The sequence below is a fragment of the Nomascus leucogenys genome, chromosome 17 (genome assembly GCF_006542625.1).
Source record: "Nomascus leucogenys isolate Asia chromosome 17, Asia_NLE_v1, whole genome shotgun sequence".
NCBI classification, from domain to species: Eukaryota; Metazoa; Chordata; class Mammalia; order Primates; family Hylobatidae; genus Nomascus; species Nomascus leucogenys.
Genome location: NC_044397.1, coordinates 71519693 through 71538020, shown reverse-complemented (window position 1 = coordinate 71538020; position 18328 = coordinate 71519693). Strand labels below are relative to the sequence as shown.

The window sequence follows — 18328 nt, the reverse complement described above, 5'->3', positions numbered from 1 at the left end:
ACTCTTTTGAGAATAGACTATAGTGGGGGTCAGAGGTAAAAATGGGCAGTCCAATTTAAGGGTTACTCAGAGAAGCAATTTAGCAATACAGTAATTCCCCGTTATCCATGGAGGATGTGTTCTGAGACTCCCAGTGGTTGCCTGAAACTGCAGATAGTACTGAACCCCGTACTATGAAAAAATGCTGTGTTTTCCTATACAATAACAGGCAGGTAGCATATGCAGCATGGATGTGCTGAACAAAGGGATGAGTTACGTCCCAGGCAGGATGGAGAAGGATGACCCAGGATTTCATCACACTACCAGAAACAGACTGCAATTTAAAACTTGTGGATTATTTCTGGAATTTTTTTTTTTTTTTTTTTTTTTTTTGAGACGGAGTCTCGCTCTTTCATCCAGGCTGGAGTGCAGTGGCGCGATCTCGGCTCACTGCAGGCTTCGCCCCCTGGGGTTCAGGCCATTCTCCTGCCTCAGCCTCCCGCATAGCTGGGACTACAGGCACCCGCCACCTCGCCCGGCTAATTTTTTGTATTTTTAGTGGAGACGGGGTTTCACCGTGTTAGCCAGGATAGTCTAGATCTCCTGACCTCGTGATCCGCCCGCCTTGGCCTCCCAAAGTGCTGGGATTACAGGCGTGAGCCACCGCGCCTGGCCTATTTCTGGAATTTTTTATTTAATATTTCAGACTGTGGTTGATTGCAGGTAACTTAAACTACAGATGGCAAAACTGCAGATTACTGTAATTCAGGTAAGAGATGATGATAGATTGTACCAAAGTGGTAGTAGTGGTGAGAAATGGTCTTATTCTGGATGTATTTCAAATGTAGAAACAATAGAATTTCCTAACAGAATGGACATGATATGTGAGAGGAAGAAGGGAATTTAGAATAACTCTAGTAGTTTTGGCTCGAGACACTGAAAGGATGGAGTTGAGATGGGGAAGGCTGTGGGGTGAGATGGGAAAGGTTTGTGGAGAAGGATAAGAGTAAAGTTTGGGACATGTTGAGTTTGAGATGCTGTTAGAGATCTAAGTGGAGATATTAAGTAAGAAGTTGGGTATGAGTCTGGGGTTCAGGAGAGAAATCTGGGCTGGAGTTACAAAATTAGGAGTTGTCAGCATGAAAATGTTACTTTAAAGCCAGAAGACTGGATAAATTCACCAAGGGAGTAAGTTTAGAAGAGAGATGAGGACCAAAAACTGAGTGCTGGATATTGTAACTTTTAGGAAGTTTGGGAGAAGAGGAGGAACCAGCAAAGAATACTGAAAAAGAGCCTGCAGTGAGGTAACAGGTAAAGCAGTAGAATGTGGCATCCTAGAAGTCAGGCAAAAAAAAGTTTCAAGGAAGACTGAATGATCAGCTGTGTCAAATGCTGCTCACAGATCAAGTCAGCTGAGAGCTGAAAATTAGCCCATTGATGGAACCAAGTGAAGATCATTGTGATCTTGGGCAGCTTCTGTAGAGTGGCAGAGGCAAAACCTAGACTGGGATGGATGTGTGAGAGAAAGGAAAAAAGAAGAGTTGTGAAGAGCATATATAGAGAGAACTCTTTGGAGAAGCTTTGCTGCTAAGAGGAGCAAAGAAACGGAAGAAAATGCTGGCATGAAAGTGGGGTCAAGAGTAAATTTTTCTTGATTTGATGTATATTGTTGTCCTATATTATTGATCTGGACTCTAATCTTTGTTCTTTCTTTACCAAGCTGTTATTTCTTACTTTCCCCTGTTTTTTTGTTTGTTTGTTTGTTTTACCAGATCAGACAACCAATTAAGATTTTATTTGACTATTTAACCCAACTATTGGTGTTCCTAGATAGCTATAGTTGCTGCTCTGTCTTCCCAAAATTTACTACCCTTTGTACCTTCAGTTCCCCACTTGTCTTATGTGAGAATCTCAGGCTTAGACTAGAATAATTTGGCAGTATAGGGCAAAAATGATGCAGATGCTGTAAATGCTTATTATTATAACACTTGTGTATCATTTACTATGAGTCAGGCACCATTTGAAGTGCTTTACATCCATTTACTCATTTAATCTTTACAATACCCTATGAACTAGGTATAATTATTATCTGCATTTTACAAATAAGGAAATTGAAGCAGAGAAAGATCAAGTAACTAGTTTTTCTTTTTTTAAAAAAAACTAATAATTGTGGAGCTGGGATTAAAATTCTGACGGTTTAGCTCCAGAGGCCATGCTTTTGAAGCAACTGGAGAATTTTAAGAGCAGGCAGTTAACTAGAGAGATTTCATTTTACATAATATAGGAATTTGCTAGAGTGAATGGGTTATGTTTTTGGAGAAACAGGATAGAATACAGGAGCTGATTGGTCATTTCCTTAGATTTACTAGCCTATACATTAGTGGGCTGTGCTCAGCCCACAATCCTGGAAGGATGTGGTGGAACATTCTTAAATGATGACTTTTTTTTTAAGGCTGTATTTCCTCAAGTTTCATGAATTCCTTTTTAAGTCAACAAGTAAATATTAAGCACCTACTCTTTGCATAAGAGGAAAAAAATTTAACTCCTTCCCTCTATATGTTTATTTTCCTTGGGAAGCTGATTTGTTTATCACGCAGGCTATAGAATCATTTGGAAACTAAAATAGAAAGGGCTTTGCATGTGAACATAATATTTTACTATTTTTTAAAAGGATCCTTAAAATTTCTATGTCTTTAGAGATGAGGTGTGAACTAAATGATTCTTTGTTAAGTGTTATTTCTTAGAGCACTGGTGAGCAGTTGCCACTGAATCCTTCATTAATAATCCCTTCCTTTTCCAGAAGGACTTGCCAACACCCATAAAGTATTCACTGGGAGAATTAAAGTCATATAAAAATAATTGGTGTTTGCTTCCTTCAAGGCATACATTTAAATACATTGCTCTATTTCTCTGTTCCTTGGCTGCCTCCTATGTTTAGTAACACTAGATCAGCAGACTTCCTCTTTCAAGGTTCAGCTGCTGGCCATTACAATTTCCCATGAGAAAGCAAACCTACCACTGTTTTACCCTTTTATCTTAATGTTTCATCCATTTGTGTCATATTATCTTGTGGGTTTGCATTTCTCAGTAGTAATAGCACTGCTGGTAAATAGAAAACAATGAATGTGATTATGTACCCCTGGCCGTCGTCGCCATCATCATCATCATCATCATCATTTGAGCCCTTTAAAAATTCCTATTGTAATCTCAGAGGAGTGGTTATCTATGATAGTAGACTATCCGTGGTTTCATTTTAAAAGGGATGTGTACAGTATTTTCATGTGAATTACTTTTAATGCCTTGGTGACAATTTTGCCATTCACCACTGGGTTCAGCTATAAACATTCCACCACTGGTCTACTTCCTCCATCCTCAACTTTTTTACCTGAGCATTTTTTAGAAAGTCATATATAAATTTATGCTGTATTCATGGCCTGCAGTTTCATGTGTATTTGGCTGTAACTTGTAATGACTAATATATATTGGGAGTTAGAACTGAAAATAATAGCTAACATTTACTGGTAGTCTTTCTCTGCGCTAGGCATTGTGGTAGGCCCATTACAAGCATCTAATTTAATCCTAATCTCTCAGAAAGCACATGCCATATTTTCTGCATTGAAAGGAAAGGGAATGAAGACCCAGACTTTGACTTTGCTCAAGATACATGATACTTGCCATGTCATGTCCCCTTTCAGAGTGTCCGTTTCTATGATCAATGGTTTAGTTTGCCACTCTGTGTATATTTCTCTTTTCCTTAAAATATGACATTGTTTAATGGGCTGTTAAACAAATATATCGCTAGATAGTAGAGTTGCCTGGGAATGAGTCCTGAGTGTTTCTTCAGTTTCCTTGTCCTATGTGGAAGGATATGATAAAACAGGCACACTCCGGAGCTGTTGTGTTCTTTTCTCTCTTCTCTCAACCTGTTTCCAAGCCAGTGACCCAGCTGGACTCTCAGTTTCCTAATCACCACCTAGACTCTGTCATTATTAAAAACAACACAATTTGGTCAAGATCATGGCTTTTAATTGGGATGTGGAAAGAAACTCAAGTTGAAGAAATGTTGCCAGGATCATTGGGGAATGACTAGCCACTTGATGCAAGAGGGAAAGCTGTGAAGAATAGCTCTCTTATTATGTGGTGTCCAGGCAAAGGGGAGTTATGCTCTTACTATTTCATTTCATTTCATTTTTTTTGAGAAATTATTATTGCAGAACCATTGGCTTCCTTTCTTTCTCAACTGTAGCTGTAATGTTTTATTTGTGCATGTGTACTTTTGAGAGAGTATTGGTCTCTGAAGAGGGAGTTAGAAAAGGAAAGTATTTGAAATGGAAATATCTTAAAATTATGTCTCTTTCCAATTATACATTGGACTTCTTTAGGATTTAGAAACAAAATGGAAATTAAAAAATCACAAATACCTTCTTTTCGAACTAGAAAACATTGTACTGTATAGTGAAGAGTTAGTTGAAAGACAGTAGATCTTACATTTCATTGCAGAGTGTTCCAGACATTGATCAAATGGCAAGGAAAAGCAAATATTAACTTTCTTTTCCTCCCCACCTTCTCACAATGGCTGGGCAATACTTTTGTATTCCTGTTTGGAGAATTTAATGGCCTTGTTAACATGTGTAAAAACATTGTGATTGAAGACTTTAACAAAATAGTGAGTAGAGGTTTTTTTTGTTTTGTTTTGTTTTTTTAGGTTCCATGTTTATGTTCTTACTGGATGTGTGTCTGTCCTAGTGCTCTAGGTTAAGAACTAAATGTGTTAGAAAAACAGATGTAATGCAAATAAATAGAAGAGTTCTCATTTCCTTCAGTGAACAGAGCTCCGAGTTCCTGAGCAGTAATTTTACAGTACCTTCTCGCCATATCAGAAGAATTTGTGCTGACCCAAGCTGCTTTTCTCTGAGTTTTGTTGTATCATAACTGATTAACGATCGATAGGGCCAGACAGCAATTCACCTACATATGGTAGGGGATCGCAATGCACCAACATAGTGTAGAGACCGCTCTTGCCAACAATTAATTGGGGAATTCACTTTATGAAGCCCTGTTTTCAGACTGACATCTGGAGAAATTCTTAACCTGGATCCATTCCAATCTGTAGGATTTATGGACTGTGCTTGCTTTTTTGTAAATAGAACTTTTTCTGCTTAGTACATTCTGTTTACGTAATTATCAATGGATGAAAATGGCTATGTTTCTATAATTTCTTTATTCTCACCACCAAGTGAGCCTGAATTCTAACCCGCAATCCAGCTAAAAGAGTACTTGGACACCTATCATTATTCAAGTTGTGGAAACATCTTAATACCAGCAGCACCCTGCTCTCTTAAATCCCAACTCTCTGACTGGAGCCCTTATACACTAAGGGACTTAGTATTCAGCCTTTACGGGGATTTTAAAACTTCTTGAGACACATGCTGGACCTCTTAAAATGTATTAGACTCCCTTTTATTCACACACTTTGTCTCTGCTGTGAGGTGTGAAATGGAAATATTTTCAAACATGGGTACATGCATAGTCTTAAACACACTTTCAGTTCCCACCATGTTGTGGGGATCAAAGTTGGTTATTAGGCAGCAGAACTGAGCTCCATACATTTCACGGGGCATCCTATTGGGCACATACTACAATGACCTTCACCTGCCCCTCTGCAGCTAAACACTGTTGTCTCTGTCAATGTGGTCAGCATTGTTTCTGCAAAAACAGGGAGAAAGAAAAGTCATGGGATGGATTTACAAGGAACGTAGAAAACAATATCATATGTTGGCACTGGAAACCTAAGACTATATAGAAAGGCATTTTCTTCTGCTGCTTTGCTGAGTTTGAAACTGTAAAATTATACCTGGTTAAGGGAGTTTTGCCTCTACATGACAACACAGTGAAGAGTAGAGTAGAAATGGAGATGAGAGAGAAATGGACATAAGTCCTCCAGTCTTACCTAGAGAGCAGCAGCAGCATTGAATGGTGTCAACCTGATTCACCATGCTGTGTTAAGAGCACAGTAAGCAAAATGTTCCATTCCCAAGGGCTTTATTTCCAAGATGTGCTTTGATGAGGTCCATGCCTGTTGTATTTATTAACAATCTCCTATATATATGTTATTCTGGAAAATGTCTGCTCAGTGAGTGCCTTTGAAAACCCAATTTCATAAGACCACACATCTACAACCATTTCGTCTTGGACAAACCTGACAAAAACAAGCAATGGGGAAAGGATTTCCTATTTAATAAATGGTGCTGGGAAAACTGGCTAGCCATACGAAGAAAACTGAAACTGGACCCCTTCCTTAGACCTTATATAAAAATTAACTCAAGATGGATTAAAGACTTAAATGTAAAAACCAAAACCATAAAAGTCCTAGAAGAAAGCCTAGGCAATAGCATTCACGACATAGGCATGGGTAAAGACTTCATGACAAAACCGCCAAAAGCAATTGCAACAAAAGCCAAAATTGACAAATGGGATTTAATTAAACTAAAGAGCTTCTGCGCAGCAAAAGAAACTATCATCAGAGTGACAGGCACTATGCAGAATAGGAGAAAATTTTTGCAATCTACCCATCTGACAAAGGTCTAATATCCAGAATCCACAAGGAACTTAAATTTATAAGAAAAAAAACAACCCCATCAAAAAGTGGGCAAAGGATACAGACACTTCTCAAAAGAAGACATTTATGCAGCCAACAAACATGAAAAAAAAAGCTCAACATCACTGATCATTAGAGAAATGCAAATCAAAACCACAAAGAGATACCATCTTACACCAGTCAGAATGGCAATTATTAAAAAGTCAGGAGACAATAGATGCTGGTGAGGCTGTGGAGAAATAGGAACGCTTTTACATTGTTGGTGGGAATGTAAATGAGTTCAACCTTTGTGGAAGACAGTGTGGCGATTCCTTAAGGATCTAGAACCACAAATACCATTTGACCCAGAAATCTCATTACTTGGTATATACCCAAAGGAATATAAATCATTCCACTGTAAAGGCATACGCACACATATATTTATTGCAGCACTATTTACAATAGCAAAGACATGAAACCAACCCAAAGCCCATCAATGATAACCTGGATAAAGAAAATGTGGTACATATACACCATGGAATACTATGCAGCTATAAAAATGAATGAGATCATGTCCTTTGCAGGGACATAGATGAAGCTGGAAGCCATCATCCTCAGGAAACTAACACAGGAACAGAAAACCAAACACCACATATTCTCACTCATAAGTGGGAGTTGAACAGTGAGAACACATGGACACAAGGAGGGGAACAACACACACTGGGGCCAGTCATGGGGTTGGAGGCAAGGGGAGGGAGAGCATTAGGACAAATAGCTAATGCACGTGGAGCTTAAAACCTAGATGGCAGGTTGATAGGTACAGCAGACCACCATGGCACACATATACCTTTGTAACAAACCTGCATATTCTGCACTTGTATCCTGGAACTTAAAGTAAAATAAAAATTAAAAAAAAATCAACAATTTCACAGAAATGTTGGCTTTCCAAGATGGCCCCTGAGCACAGAACAGAAACAACTACACACACACACACATTGATATGTGTGTGTGTGTGACTATTGATATATATAATTTTATATATATATATAATTAGTCAAAAAAATACCCACCATCATAGCTTTACCAATTGGGTGCTCTTGAGGAAAAGTTAAGTCCAAGTGAGGACTGAGCCCTTTAGTCTGAAGTCCAGTGTGGAAGAAGAGAGGTCATGGAGGATGGATCAGAGGAAGTGCAGTCCCACTTTTTCTTCATAACTTTTTGCATTTTGTCTCCATTGTAGCCCTTGAGTAAGTCCTTGTCTGTGTTTATCCATGATTCTTCCTCGCTATACCTCCTATTCTGGTTTACATTCTTCTAACTGCTAATATATTTTGTATGATATACTATTTTGTCATTTACACCTTTTGTAAATCACCTCTAATGTCTTGTGTAGAAGTGCATACACAGAAAGATAAAATATGTTATGATCCATTCTTTCTCCTCCCCTTTGCTTTTCATCCTGTCTCCCTCTCTCCTGCCCATCCCCCTTCCTTCTATTCTTCCATTTTGCCAAAAAGTTTCTAAATACTCAGCCAGTGTTGCTACACAAGCATACAGCAGATGCCTGGCTTTTTATAGCTTACATTCTTCTTGGGCTAGAAAAAAATATTTGAAACAACTGGAAAAACTAACAGAGTAGAGAATTATCAGAAAATTTATGCATGTCTATGTACCTATGTGCATATATATGAATCATCTCTCTCTCTCTCTCTGTCACACACACACACACACAGACACACACACACAGAGTAAAATTTCTCCAAATGAATATATTTATAGAATCTCTGAGTCTGAGGGAAGCTTCATATTTAAGATAGTGTGATATTCTTTTCAAAGGACCCATTCCTCACACTGCACATGAATTATAAACCATTGAAATGAAATCTCAAAAAAACACTTTATGCATCAAATAAATCTTGATCGAAAGAAAAATGTCACTGGTGTATATTTTGGAGGTTTCTGCTGTTTTTAATTCCTAGTGGCAATTCAGGTCATGCAAACAGAAGATTCTTTGGCAAGTCAGAACAAGGTCTGTGGTCATTTGTGATTCTCTAAATGTGTCTACTTGTCTGATTCCTCTTAAATACATGAAGAAAAAAGAAGAAAAGATTTTCTCCTCTATGAAGGAGTGGGACACTCTCATCCAATACCCAGTTTATTACAAAGGTCACTATTGAGAGAAAATAAACCAGCAAAGTCTTCAAATATACCCACAGAACAGCTTGCCAGCCCTCTGGATTTTCTGTATCATTGAAAGGAAGGACTAGTTGGGACAGCCAACTGACAAGCAAATCCATTAAGATCTTCTGGAAAAAAAAAATGTGTTATTGAGAAAGCCCTAGTGCGATAGGAAGGAGGGGAACCTGCCTAGCTCTGGGACATTTGCGGCATCAGTTCCCCTCTCTGAGCCTCTGTCTTGATATCTACTACACGAAAGTGATTAAACCTAAAGCTACAATTCTTTGATTTCACAAAAAGATGGTGCAGAAAGTGCATGTATACAAAAAAAATAGAAGGCAGGAGGTGATAAAATGCACGGTGTGCTGAGCGTGATGCTAGGTTTACATCCCTCATGGCATGCTCACAGTCGGCCTCAGCATCAACCCCTCTTTAAAGATGGGGCAACTGATGATCTGCCTTGAGCCCTACAGCTAGCTGCAGCTTGGTCCACAATTGTGATAACTTGAACTCCACCGTCCAAGACTTAAGCCTTGTTCTTTGCCTTCTCTCCTTCGGGGGCCTCTCTGTTCACTGCCCACTTGGCTTCACTTTTGATAGAGGAAAAGAGAAACTCCTGGAGACAATTGTAAGATATTGGAAACTCTAAGAGTTTATGGGAAAAAACCTTATTTAAAAAAATTTCCCCAGTGTAATCATAAGAAGGACATCAGACAAATTCCAATAGAAAAGTATCATGCAATATACCTGACCAGTACTCCTCAAACTGTCAAGGCTATCGAAAACAAAGTCTGAGAAATTATCACAACCAAGAAGAGCCAAAGGAGACATGACAATGAATGTTATGAAGTATTCTGGATAGCATCCTGAAAAAGACAAAGGACATTAAGTAAAAATGAAAAAATCTGAATAAACTATGGACTTTAGTTAATAGTAATGTATCAATATTGGTTCATTAGTTGTAACACATGTACCACACTAATGAAAGATATTAATAGGGGAAGCTATGCAGAGGATATATAGGAATTCTCTGTACTATCTGATAAATTTTTCTGCACATCTGAAACTATTCTAAAAAGTAAAATCTATTAGCGAAAAAATTTTTTACCATTATCCAACAAGAAAGAACATTTGTCACAGTTGGGCAAAAACTATGCTTTTAAACTTATGATAATAACACCATAGGATATTCTGGTAGTAATACTGTAAGATAAGACATCTGGCAGTGTTAAATGCCTCTAGGAAGTTTGAAAATTACGATACTGTATGTAGAGAAGCTTTCCATGAGCCTTAGATTAGGCCAGGGTTGCCAAACTACTTATGGCCCACAGGCCAAACCTGGCCCAACACCTGTTTTAGTAAATAAAGTTTTATTGGAACACAGCCAGTGCTCATTCACATTTATGTATTGACTATGGCTGCTTTTGCACTATGACGGCAAAATGGAATAGTGGTACCAGAGACCAGAGACCAGATGGCCCATAGAGCCTAAAAAATATTAACTATCTGGCCAACCCCCTGGTTTAGGCTATTTGAATTACAAAGTAGGTTTTGAGGCAAGCTAGCTAAGAGGCCCGATTCACCTGGAGTAGAATCAAATATTGGAACCCAGCAGATCAAGTAGCAGGAGAGATATTAGGCAGGGCTTGAGTAAAATAGATTAGCCAACTCCCTAGGTGGCCATCTGGTTAAGGTTTTCAGGCACTTTTCTCTTTGCTGGCAGCTGTCTTTGGCCCCAGGGATATATCAGTTTGTTTGAAACCTACCCTGCCAAACCCCCACCTTAGGGACTTTATCTTGACCTGTTTATCCTACTCTTCTTTTGGTGTTCCTGACTTTGGCCTGAAAATAGTCAGGACTTCAGTTGTGTTTCAATGTGCCAGGCACTATGCACATTCATCTCTCTCCCCTATGAAGCACGGCTACGTTAGTCTCTTAGAAGATGCGGAAACTGAGACAGATTTTAGTGAAATAACTTGCTCAAGAAGGTCACTTAACTAATAAATGCGGAGCCATGAATCCAGACTTCAAAGCATAACCTTAACCTCCAAATACCATCCCCACTGTCAGTGCTAGAACTGGCTTGCACTAGCTAGTGAGAACCAATTGCTGAATTTTTAGAAATTTTGTGAGTCAATTGTTAAATATATAGGCATTATTAAAAATTGTATAAACTTACAATGAAATAAATCATATTAAAAACAAAGATAATACAAACTCAAAACTCTTCCTAATTATTTTACTATGTTTTACTATTCTGTATTCCCTTGAGGTTATTTACGTCTATGGAATCTGTATGGTGAAAATACTAGAGAATAGTGTGCTACTACACATCTCTGCCAAGCTGTACATTTGGTGATGTCGCTTTGGTTATTTGAAATTGGCCATAGTGGGAGTATTCATCCCGCAGAGATGAGTGAACACTATAGATTGGGGCTTTCCTCTTTTTTCCTGGAAAGCCAGCTATTCCACATTTACCAGCATACCACTGCTTACCTTGCATTCCAATTTTGATCTCCGGTATTCTAGATGACAGTCACATTTGCTTCTGCTTCACTTCCTATCTTAATCTTCGAACTCTACCTCTTCCAGTTAACTCTACAATAGCAAGCTGCAGAGAGGGCCTAAGCTCCTTTTGTTGTTGGTTTTTGTTTGTTTTTCTGACAATGGATAGAAATATCTTACTGTAATTCACCTGCTGATAAAATATATTCTACTTTTTGAGGAGGAAGTGCAGCCATTTTATAATTTGCTTTTGAATGTGGAAACAGGCTAAAGGATAGCTTGAAATACCTAAAAATCCTAGAGTTGTGTTATCTTTATAAATATAGGGCAAACTCCTATTTGTTCAAAATTTTAAGTGAGATTTTCTACTTAAATAAATTTTTGGCTGGCTAATGATTGCTATATGTATGAATATGTTATCAATGTGGAAAAGTCAAATTTTTACAGCAAGGTTTAATTAACACAAAGGGCCATATACATAATTTGATTGTCAGCAGTTCAGTCATAGGCCCCATAACAAAGTGCCTCAAAGACATTCTTTTTAACATCCATTGGTGTAGTCTCCAATTTATAAACAGTTGGTTCTATGCTGATTGTTCGAAATTCATTATATATGCTTCATATTTTATAATTTCACATGAGTTAGATTTCCAGATTAGTCCAGAAAAGTTTTTAAAGCAATAACTTAATTGTAATAGGGCTCGATAATAAAACTATTACATATAACAGCAATATTCCATTGTGGAAATGCATCTAGAGTTCTGACTCAAGATGCCAGATTCCCTTAATTATATTCCACCTGGCAGTGGTGAGGGGAACCTAGACATCCTGCGTTGGTGGGAGAGAGAGATTGTTCTGAACACTATGACCACTAGAGAGAGAGCTGCCACATCTAGTCACTAGATGTATGACTGGAAAGAACGAACACAAGTTGCAAAAGCCCATTTTGTTGCCACGAGGAGTTTGCTGGTATTTGAACCTTAGATAAATAGGAATTTGCTGTATTATTATTTTTAACCCTAATTCTACATATCACATTAATTAAGTTAGATCATATCTTATAGTTAGTGCTACTCAAAGTATGGCCGGAAGACTGGCATCTGTCTGGAAACTTTTTGTTACCTGACATTCACAAAGTGTTGAGAAACTTTTGTAGCAATTGAAAGGGCATTTTTACAACTGTTGAACCTAATTCTAAAAGGTGAAAGCTGATGTCTTATTCATTTAATTTTTCTACTAGTTCTTTTTGTTCATTTCTATTACCTTTTACAAAAGTATTCATTTAGATAGATTGGAAATTTGAAAAGCAAGTTTTTTTTTTTTGAGAAGCATCACTGTAAACTATAGAGAGCCGGGTTGCAGTGCTATAGAAACTTGTGTAAGCCTTAGCAAATAACATAATCTCTTGGTTTTATTTAATAAATTGAAACTTTCTAGCAGGCCCGACTCTGCATAGCTAAGTCAGAGATGCAAGAAATGTAAAATTTATATTTTCTTTAATAGCATGAGGGTAAGGAATTCAGTCTCAGTTATTGTTGCCCACCCTTGCCACACCCCACTGCATCCAGGGAGGCTTACACATGGGGCTCAGAAAATGAGGACACAGTAGCTACCCACAGCCTCAATGCCTGAGCCATCAGTGGAGTCAACTCCAGGGCTCCCTGTGGCTAAGGCTGGGGCTTCTGGTGCCCAGTCCTTCTGTGTCCCATGCCTCCATCTCTGGATGATGTCTTGTTACCTTGGGCTGTGGGCTACTGCCTCTGAGTCAACCCAGGTACCAGCTGCCTCTTACTCTCTCAGTTCTGTCTCTTCAGGGAGCCCTGGCTATGGAAAACCAAAGCTGGAAAGAAAAGTGTTTCCAGGCTACTTTTATTCATGGGGACCCCATTACAAACTTCCCTGGAGGCAAGGAGGCGCAAAATGGCCTGGGGTAACATTGTAGGAAAAGGGGCAGGGGAAGGGCCAGTAGAAGAAAAGCACACATTACTATCAATACATTTACCCTTGCGAAATGAGGGCACTGAGCCCTTTGTGACAGCGTTGAGGATGGAGTGAGTTACTGTACTGAAAATGCAAGGTAGAGTGCTCAGCACACAGTAGGTCCATGGGATTTTAAGTCCCCTGCCCTCCTTGAGGCGAGAGGCTTGCCTGATTTCCAGGCCAGGAGCCTGCAGTTCTGCTTGTCCTTGCCTGCGGGATCATTTGTGTCACACTTGCCATTGTGTTTGGATGACTTCCTCCAGCTGCAGCTTTTCTTCCCCTTCTCCTTTTATGGGATGGACTCTAAGCCAACGGTACTTCATCTGGCGTCCATGGCTTCATTTCCATGGATGACCTTAGAGAGTTTCAGTTTGTTTGGAAGTTTTATATTTTATCTGTATTCTTTTAGTTGCTTCCCCTTAAATTTTTAACAAATATATATTTTTTTCCTAGCAAAAGTATCAGATATACTCATCTGTTGCTTCTTAGCAGATGTCAATTCAGTAGGTGTGGGATGGGACCTGAGATTCTGCATTTCTGACAGGCTCCCAGGTGATTCCTGTTTGGCTGGTGTGATCTCATTACATGAGCAAGGCCAAAGAGGCCTTCCGAATTTGTGGACTTACCTCCCATTCCCCATTAGCCCGTGAGCTGCCATTTTCTTTTTGCAAGATACGCAGTCATCAGAAGGAGCATCTGAAATCCTTATAATTACATGTTTCCATGCCACAGCCCCTTGATCTCCCAGTGTCTTGACTTCTGCGTGCACATCATCCTAGTTAAGCATGGGTGAAAGCATAAGTAATTGCACACCAGGGACTATTACCATCCCATTCACCTCCAGCTATGGAGCCCCTAGTGCTTTCAGATGGGTGGCCAGTCTAACTTCAAAATTCCATTGTGAAGACCTACTTTTTGTTATAGAACTACTCCCAGTATCAATGATTTTCTCAAGAGGACAGAGCCTGGGGCAAGGATTAAAGTGATGGCTGTTTGAGAACACAAACTCAGGGAAGGGAGGGTGGGGACAAAGGGCAGCAACGAAGGGAATATATGAGGCCATGCAGAGTGGTGCTGCCTGCACCTGGGAGTGCCTCTTTCCAAGAGCCATGAAGAGGCTGAACAGGTGCAGCTACACAGCACCCAGCCCTTTTTTTGGAGGCCTACAGAAGAGAACTAATCATCCAGCATATTCCTAGTTGGTGGGAGCAGAGGGGGAATTCTCTGCTCAGCTTCGGCTTCTTTTCTTTTCCTATGATGCACCCGCTGGGCAGGATGCCAGAGCCCACCACCATTGTTCTTCCCAAGCTGGAAGTGGCAGACACTCTGGGTGTGCAGTTGGGCAGTCTGGCTATAGGAGGCATCCAAAGAAAGTGGGGTGGCGCCAGGCACAGTGGCTCACGCCTGTAATCCCAGCACTTTGGGAGGCTGAAGCAAGCGGATCATCTGAGGTTGGGTCATCTGAGACCAGCCTGACCAACATGGAGAAACCCCATCTCTACTAAAAATACAAAATTAGCTGGGCATGGTGGCGCATGCCTGTAATCCCAGCTACTCAGGAAGGCTGAGGCAGGAGAATCGCTTGAACCTGGGAGACGGAGGTTGCGGTGAGCCGAGTTCATGCCATTGCACTCCAGCCTGGGCAACAAGAGCGAAACTCTGTCTCAAAAAAAAAAAAAAAAAAAAAGAAAGAAAGAAAGAAAAAGAAAGGTGGGTGGCATTCCCAGGGCAAGTGGCTGGTCAGCCCTTGCTGTGGGTGTGGAGTCTGAGGAGGTGCATGCAATCCGTGCCCACTACAGCACCTGAGGGTTAGAGCACCAAGGCAGGGCACCTTGCTGTCTCTGTATGCGGGGTAGGGCAAAGAGAAGAGAAGAAATTACATTCATTGTTGGTAATCTATAGCAACTGGTTTTTCCTTTTGAGCCCACATGATAGAGAACTAGGAAGTCTTCTATTTCTGTTTTGTCAAAATACTGAGTCAGCTGGAATGAAAGGGACATGACTTTATCAGTGGAGACCTGCCTCTCCCCAAGCACGTGGCAGCTGTCTTAACTGCTCATCAAACTCGCTCTCATTTGTTGGCTGGGGGACGTCTCTTCCTTGCTCCTGAAGTTGTCTTATGTGTGAAAGCAGCTGCATGAGTACAGCATTCCTGGCCTCCCCCACCTCCCTCTGTCTCAGGGATGGAGAAGTGACTTTTCTGCCTTTTTTTTTTCAGGGTTCTGTTCAGCAGGGAGCACATCCCTTCTTTCTGCTCTTCCCTGTCATTAGTCTTCCAGGTCTCCCCCTAGCCCCTGTCACCACCTCATATACCCTTTGCCTTTTTACTCAGTTGGATGAGTGTAAAGAAGGAGAAGAAAAGAACTGGCTTTTTGGGCCTCTCCAAAGGTCTCAGCCCCACCATGTGATGAGACTGGAGTTCTGTGACATTGGCAAGTTACTGAATCTCATGAGACCTCAGTTTTCTTATAAAATGAGAATAATAATAATAATATCTATTTCATGGTGTAGTGTATAGGAATTAAATGAGATAATATGGGCAGGATTTCTAGCCCTTAGAAAGTACTCAATAATGATAGTTCTTGTTACTGTGATCTACAGGCTTTGGAGAGATTAAAAATAAGCCGGGTTCTCCTTCTGGGTAAGGCCCTTGTCATTTTCGGGTATGGCTGGGCAAGTTCCATTGCATTGATGGATAATTCTAATGTTTTCTATTCAGGGAATCTCTGAGGATAGCTCTAATTCTTATTTTATGAGTGTGGAAATGCATTTCTCTCATTTCCCTCAGCATCGATTTCTGTTTCAGAGTTGATGCAGAGGCGTGGATAGTAAGGTGTGTTTTCCTTCAAACCTGGGATCTTGCCACTTCCCTCTCATTTGAATGATACGGTTTTGAAATCAGTGCTGCTGATACCCTGTCTTTCCTCAGAATGATGTGAGCTTCATAAACCCCCTCATGCATAAAACCAAACTTGAGAGCTGAGGCTTTGGACTCTGTGAGTGAGAAGCCTCAGAAAAAGAAATCACACTTCATTAACAAGAAGAATGGCTTTGGAAAAAAGCATGTACAGTATACAACATGTTAGTACATTTCCAGGAAATGATGGCAAATCAGTCAAATCAAGTTGCAGATGTAGTCAGGAAATTCTCTCATGATTGTGAGTTTCCCGTACAAGATTTTGGTGGATAAAGTCAAATGAGTTATACCCAGTACTTCAAAAGCACAGCAGTGCCAGCTCATCCTCAAGTCACCTTTGGATTGAAAGCTTCCACAATGCAGTTGATGACTTTGCTGTTGAATTATGAAGTGTTTGTGTCTGTGCTGTAAGGTGTTGGGATTCAGGAATAGAATCAAATTCCAGAGAAATACCACCACAACCACCGTCCCAGAACACCAGCAACCTTTCTCTTTGTTCAAGGAAGGCTTCTTTCCCTCATGGTTCACGTGCTTTTCTTCTTTTATAGTTTCTGATGCTCTGGTATTAAAGAGAATTCCTGCTGAGGGGCCTTTATATTCTGGATATCACATATGCTATAGGTTTTATCCTTTCTGACTTTAAAAAGGATAAATTTAAAGACAATACTGTTGCTGCTGTTGCCAAGTCATAATCAGTATAATATGTCTTTAGGGGCAGTAACTCATTCCCAGTATTCTCACCAAAAAGAAACATTTAAGGTTATTCTTTTCAGGCCACTCCTGAAGATTGTTGTCACGTCATTTATTATCTTTATGATCAGTGTGTTCCTAAGCTATGATTGCTGTGTAGAGAGGCAGATTTTCTTACACATTGCTTAAAACATTGTTTGTATTTTTCAACTAGGTGGTTGTACTACAATCCCAGAGTCAGACCTAGAAGAAAGATCAGTAGAACAAGACTCTGCAGAACTGTTTACCAACCACAGACATCTCACTGCAGAGACACCCAGGCCTGGTAAGAGAATGGGTGGCCTTCACAAGCGTTAGTTAAGTCGGAAGCAGTGACAATCCGGTCAGTTTTTATCATACCAGAGAGCGTTCCGCAAAGCTGCTTGTTTTCCAATTTCTTCATTCTTCCCCTTTGCACTGGTGCAGCTGAATTTGATCCTTTGTGTATTCCTGTCACTATTCAGACCTTTTCTCTCTCTTTCTCTCTTACTCTCTTTTTTTCCAGAAGTTTCACCCCTCCAAGGAGTCTCGGAATAACTCAAGTAGAGTTGTTTGGTTGAGAGGAACATCCCCGTCTCAAGGCCGAACCTGTGTGAACCTCATGCCAAGCACAGATATAGGGCTGGCACAGGTGCTTCCTAAAGCTTACCTTCCCGGAGATGACACTGCATAGAAAGAGGGGTTGGGACTTTTTACTTCACTAGGAGGACTTGTAACACCATGGGGAAGTCAGCTGAAACTTGTCTTGTTTTGCTAGGAAAGGAAGTAGTTGCCTTTGGTCATCCATGTGCTAATGGTCACAGAATACAGTGAGATGACATCGTTTTGGGATAGATTTTATAATGCAAAGATTCAGATCCAAAATAATTTCATACCCCATTTTTTCACAGAGTTCTTATATAGTAAATGTATGAAGTTTAATAAAGCATCTCATTGTCAAACAATATCTTGGATTTTATTTATAATTAGAGGGATTTATGAGTGATTGCTCTATATTATTTCTTCAAAGGAAATGAAAGGAATTGAAGACTTTGCTACTCTCTGGTAAGACCTGAATGCGATTATTTTATAAATAAAAGAACCACTATGAAACTTTCTTATGATTTGTTCTATTAAGCTAAACGTGGAAGAAGGGAAGTGTTCTAGTGTTGTATGAAAATGTTTAAATATTTTCAAGGAAGCTAGTACATTAGCATCCCCTTTTCATTACCCCATTGGGTGACACCTTTTAAAAATCCAGGTTATTAAAGGATTCACACTTTATTACAGTTAAAATTTAAGGTTTTTATGTGTAAGAAATGAAAGAAACTTTGCCAATTTCAAGTTTGAATTACAGTTGTGAGACTGATTTATTTAAATAAAAATAATGCCTTTGCCAGTTTTGGAATGCCTCTCAGTACAAAGGGGAAAGTTGTTCATGGTTTTTCTATAAGCGAAATGTCACAAAAAAAAAACTGCAGAGG

General features: G+C 39.8%; 1 protein-coding gene across 3 annotated transcripts in view; it reads left to right on the top strand.

Moving 5' to 3' along the window:
* Positions 1–17806, top strand: part of BBS9 (Bardet-Biedl syndrome 9) — a 478120-nt gene extending 460314 nt beyond the window's left edge. For all 3 annotated transcript variants that reach the window (XM_003279188.3, XM_003279191.3, XM_030796212.1), the window contains 2 exons: positions 17041–17151; positions 17371–17806. In XM_003279188.3, the coding sequence (XP_003279236.1) occupies positions 17041–17151; positions 17371–17402 (143 nt within the window). In that variant the 3' untranslated portion in view covers positions 17403–17806. The remainder of the gene's footprint in view (positions 1–17040; positions 17152–17370) is intronic.
* Positions 17807–18328: the final 522 nt, after the last annotated feature.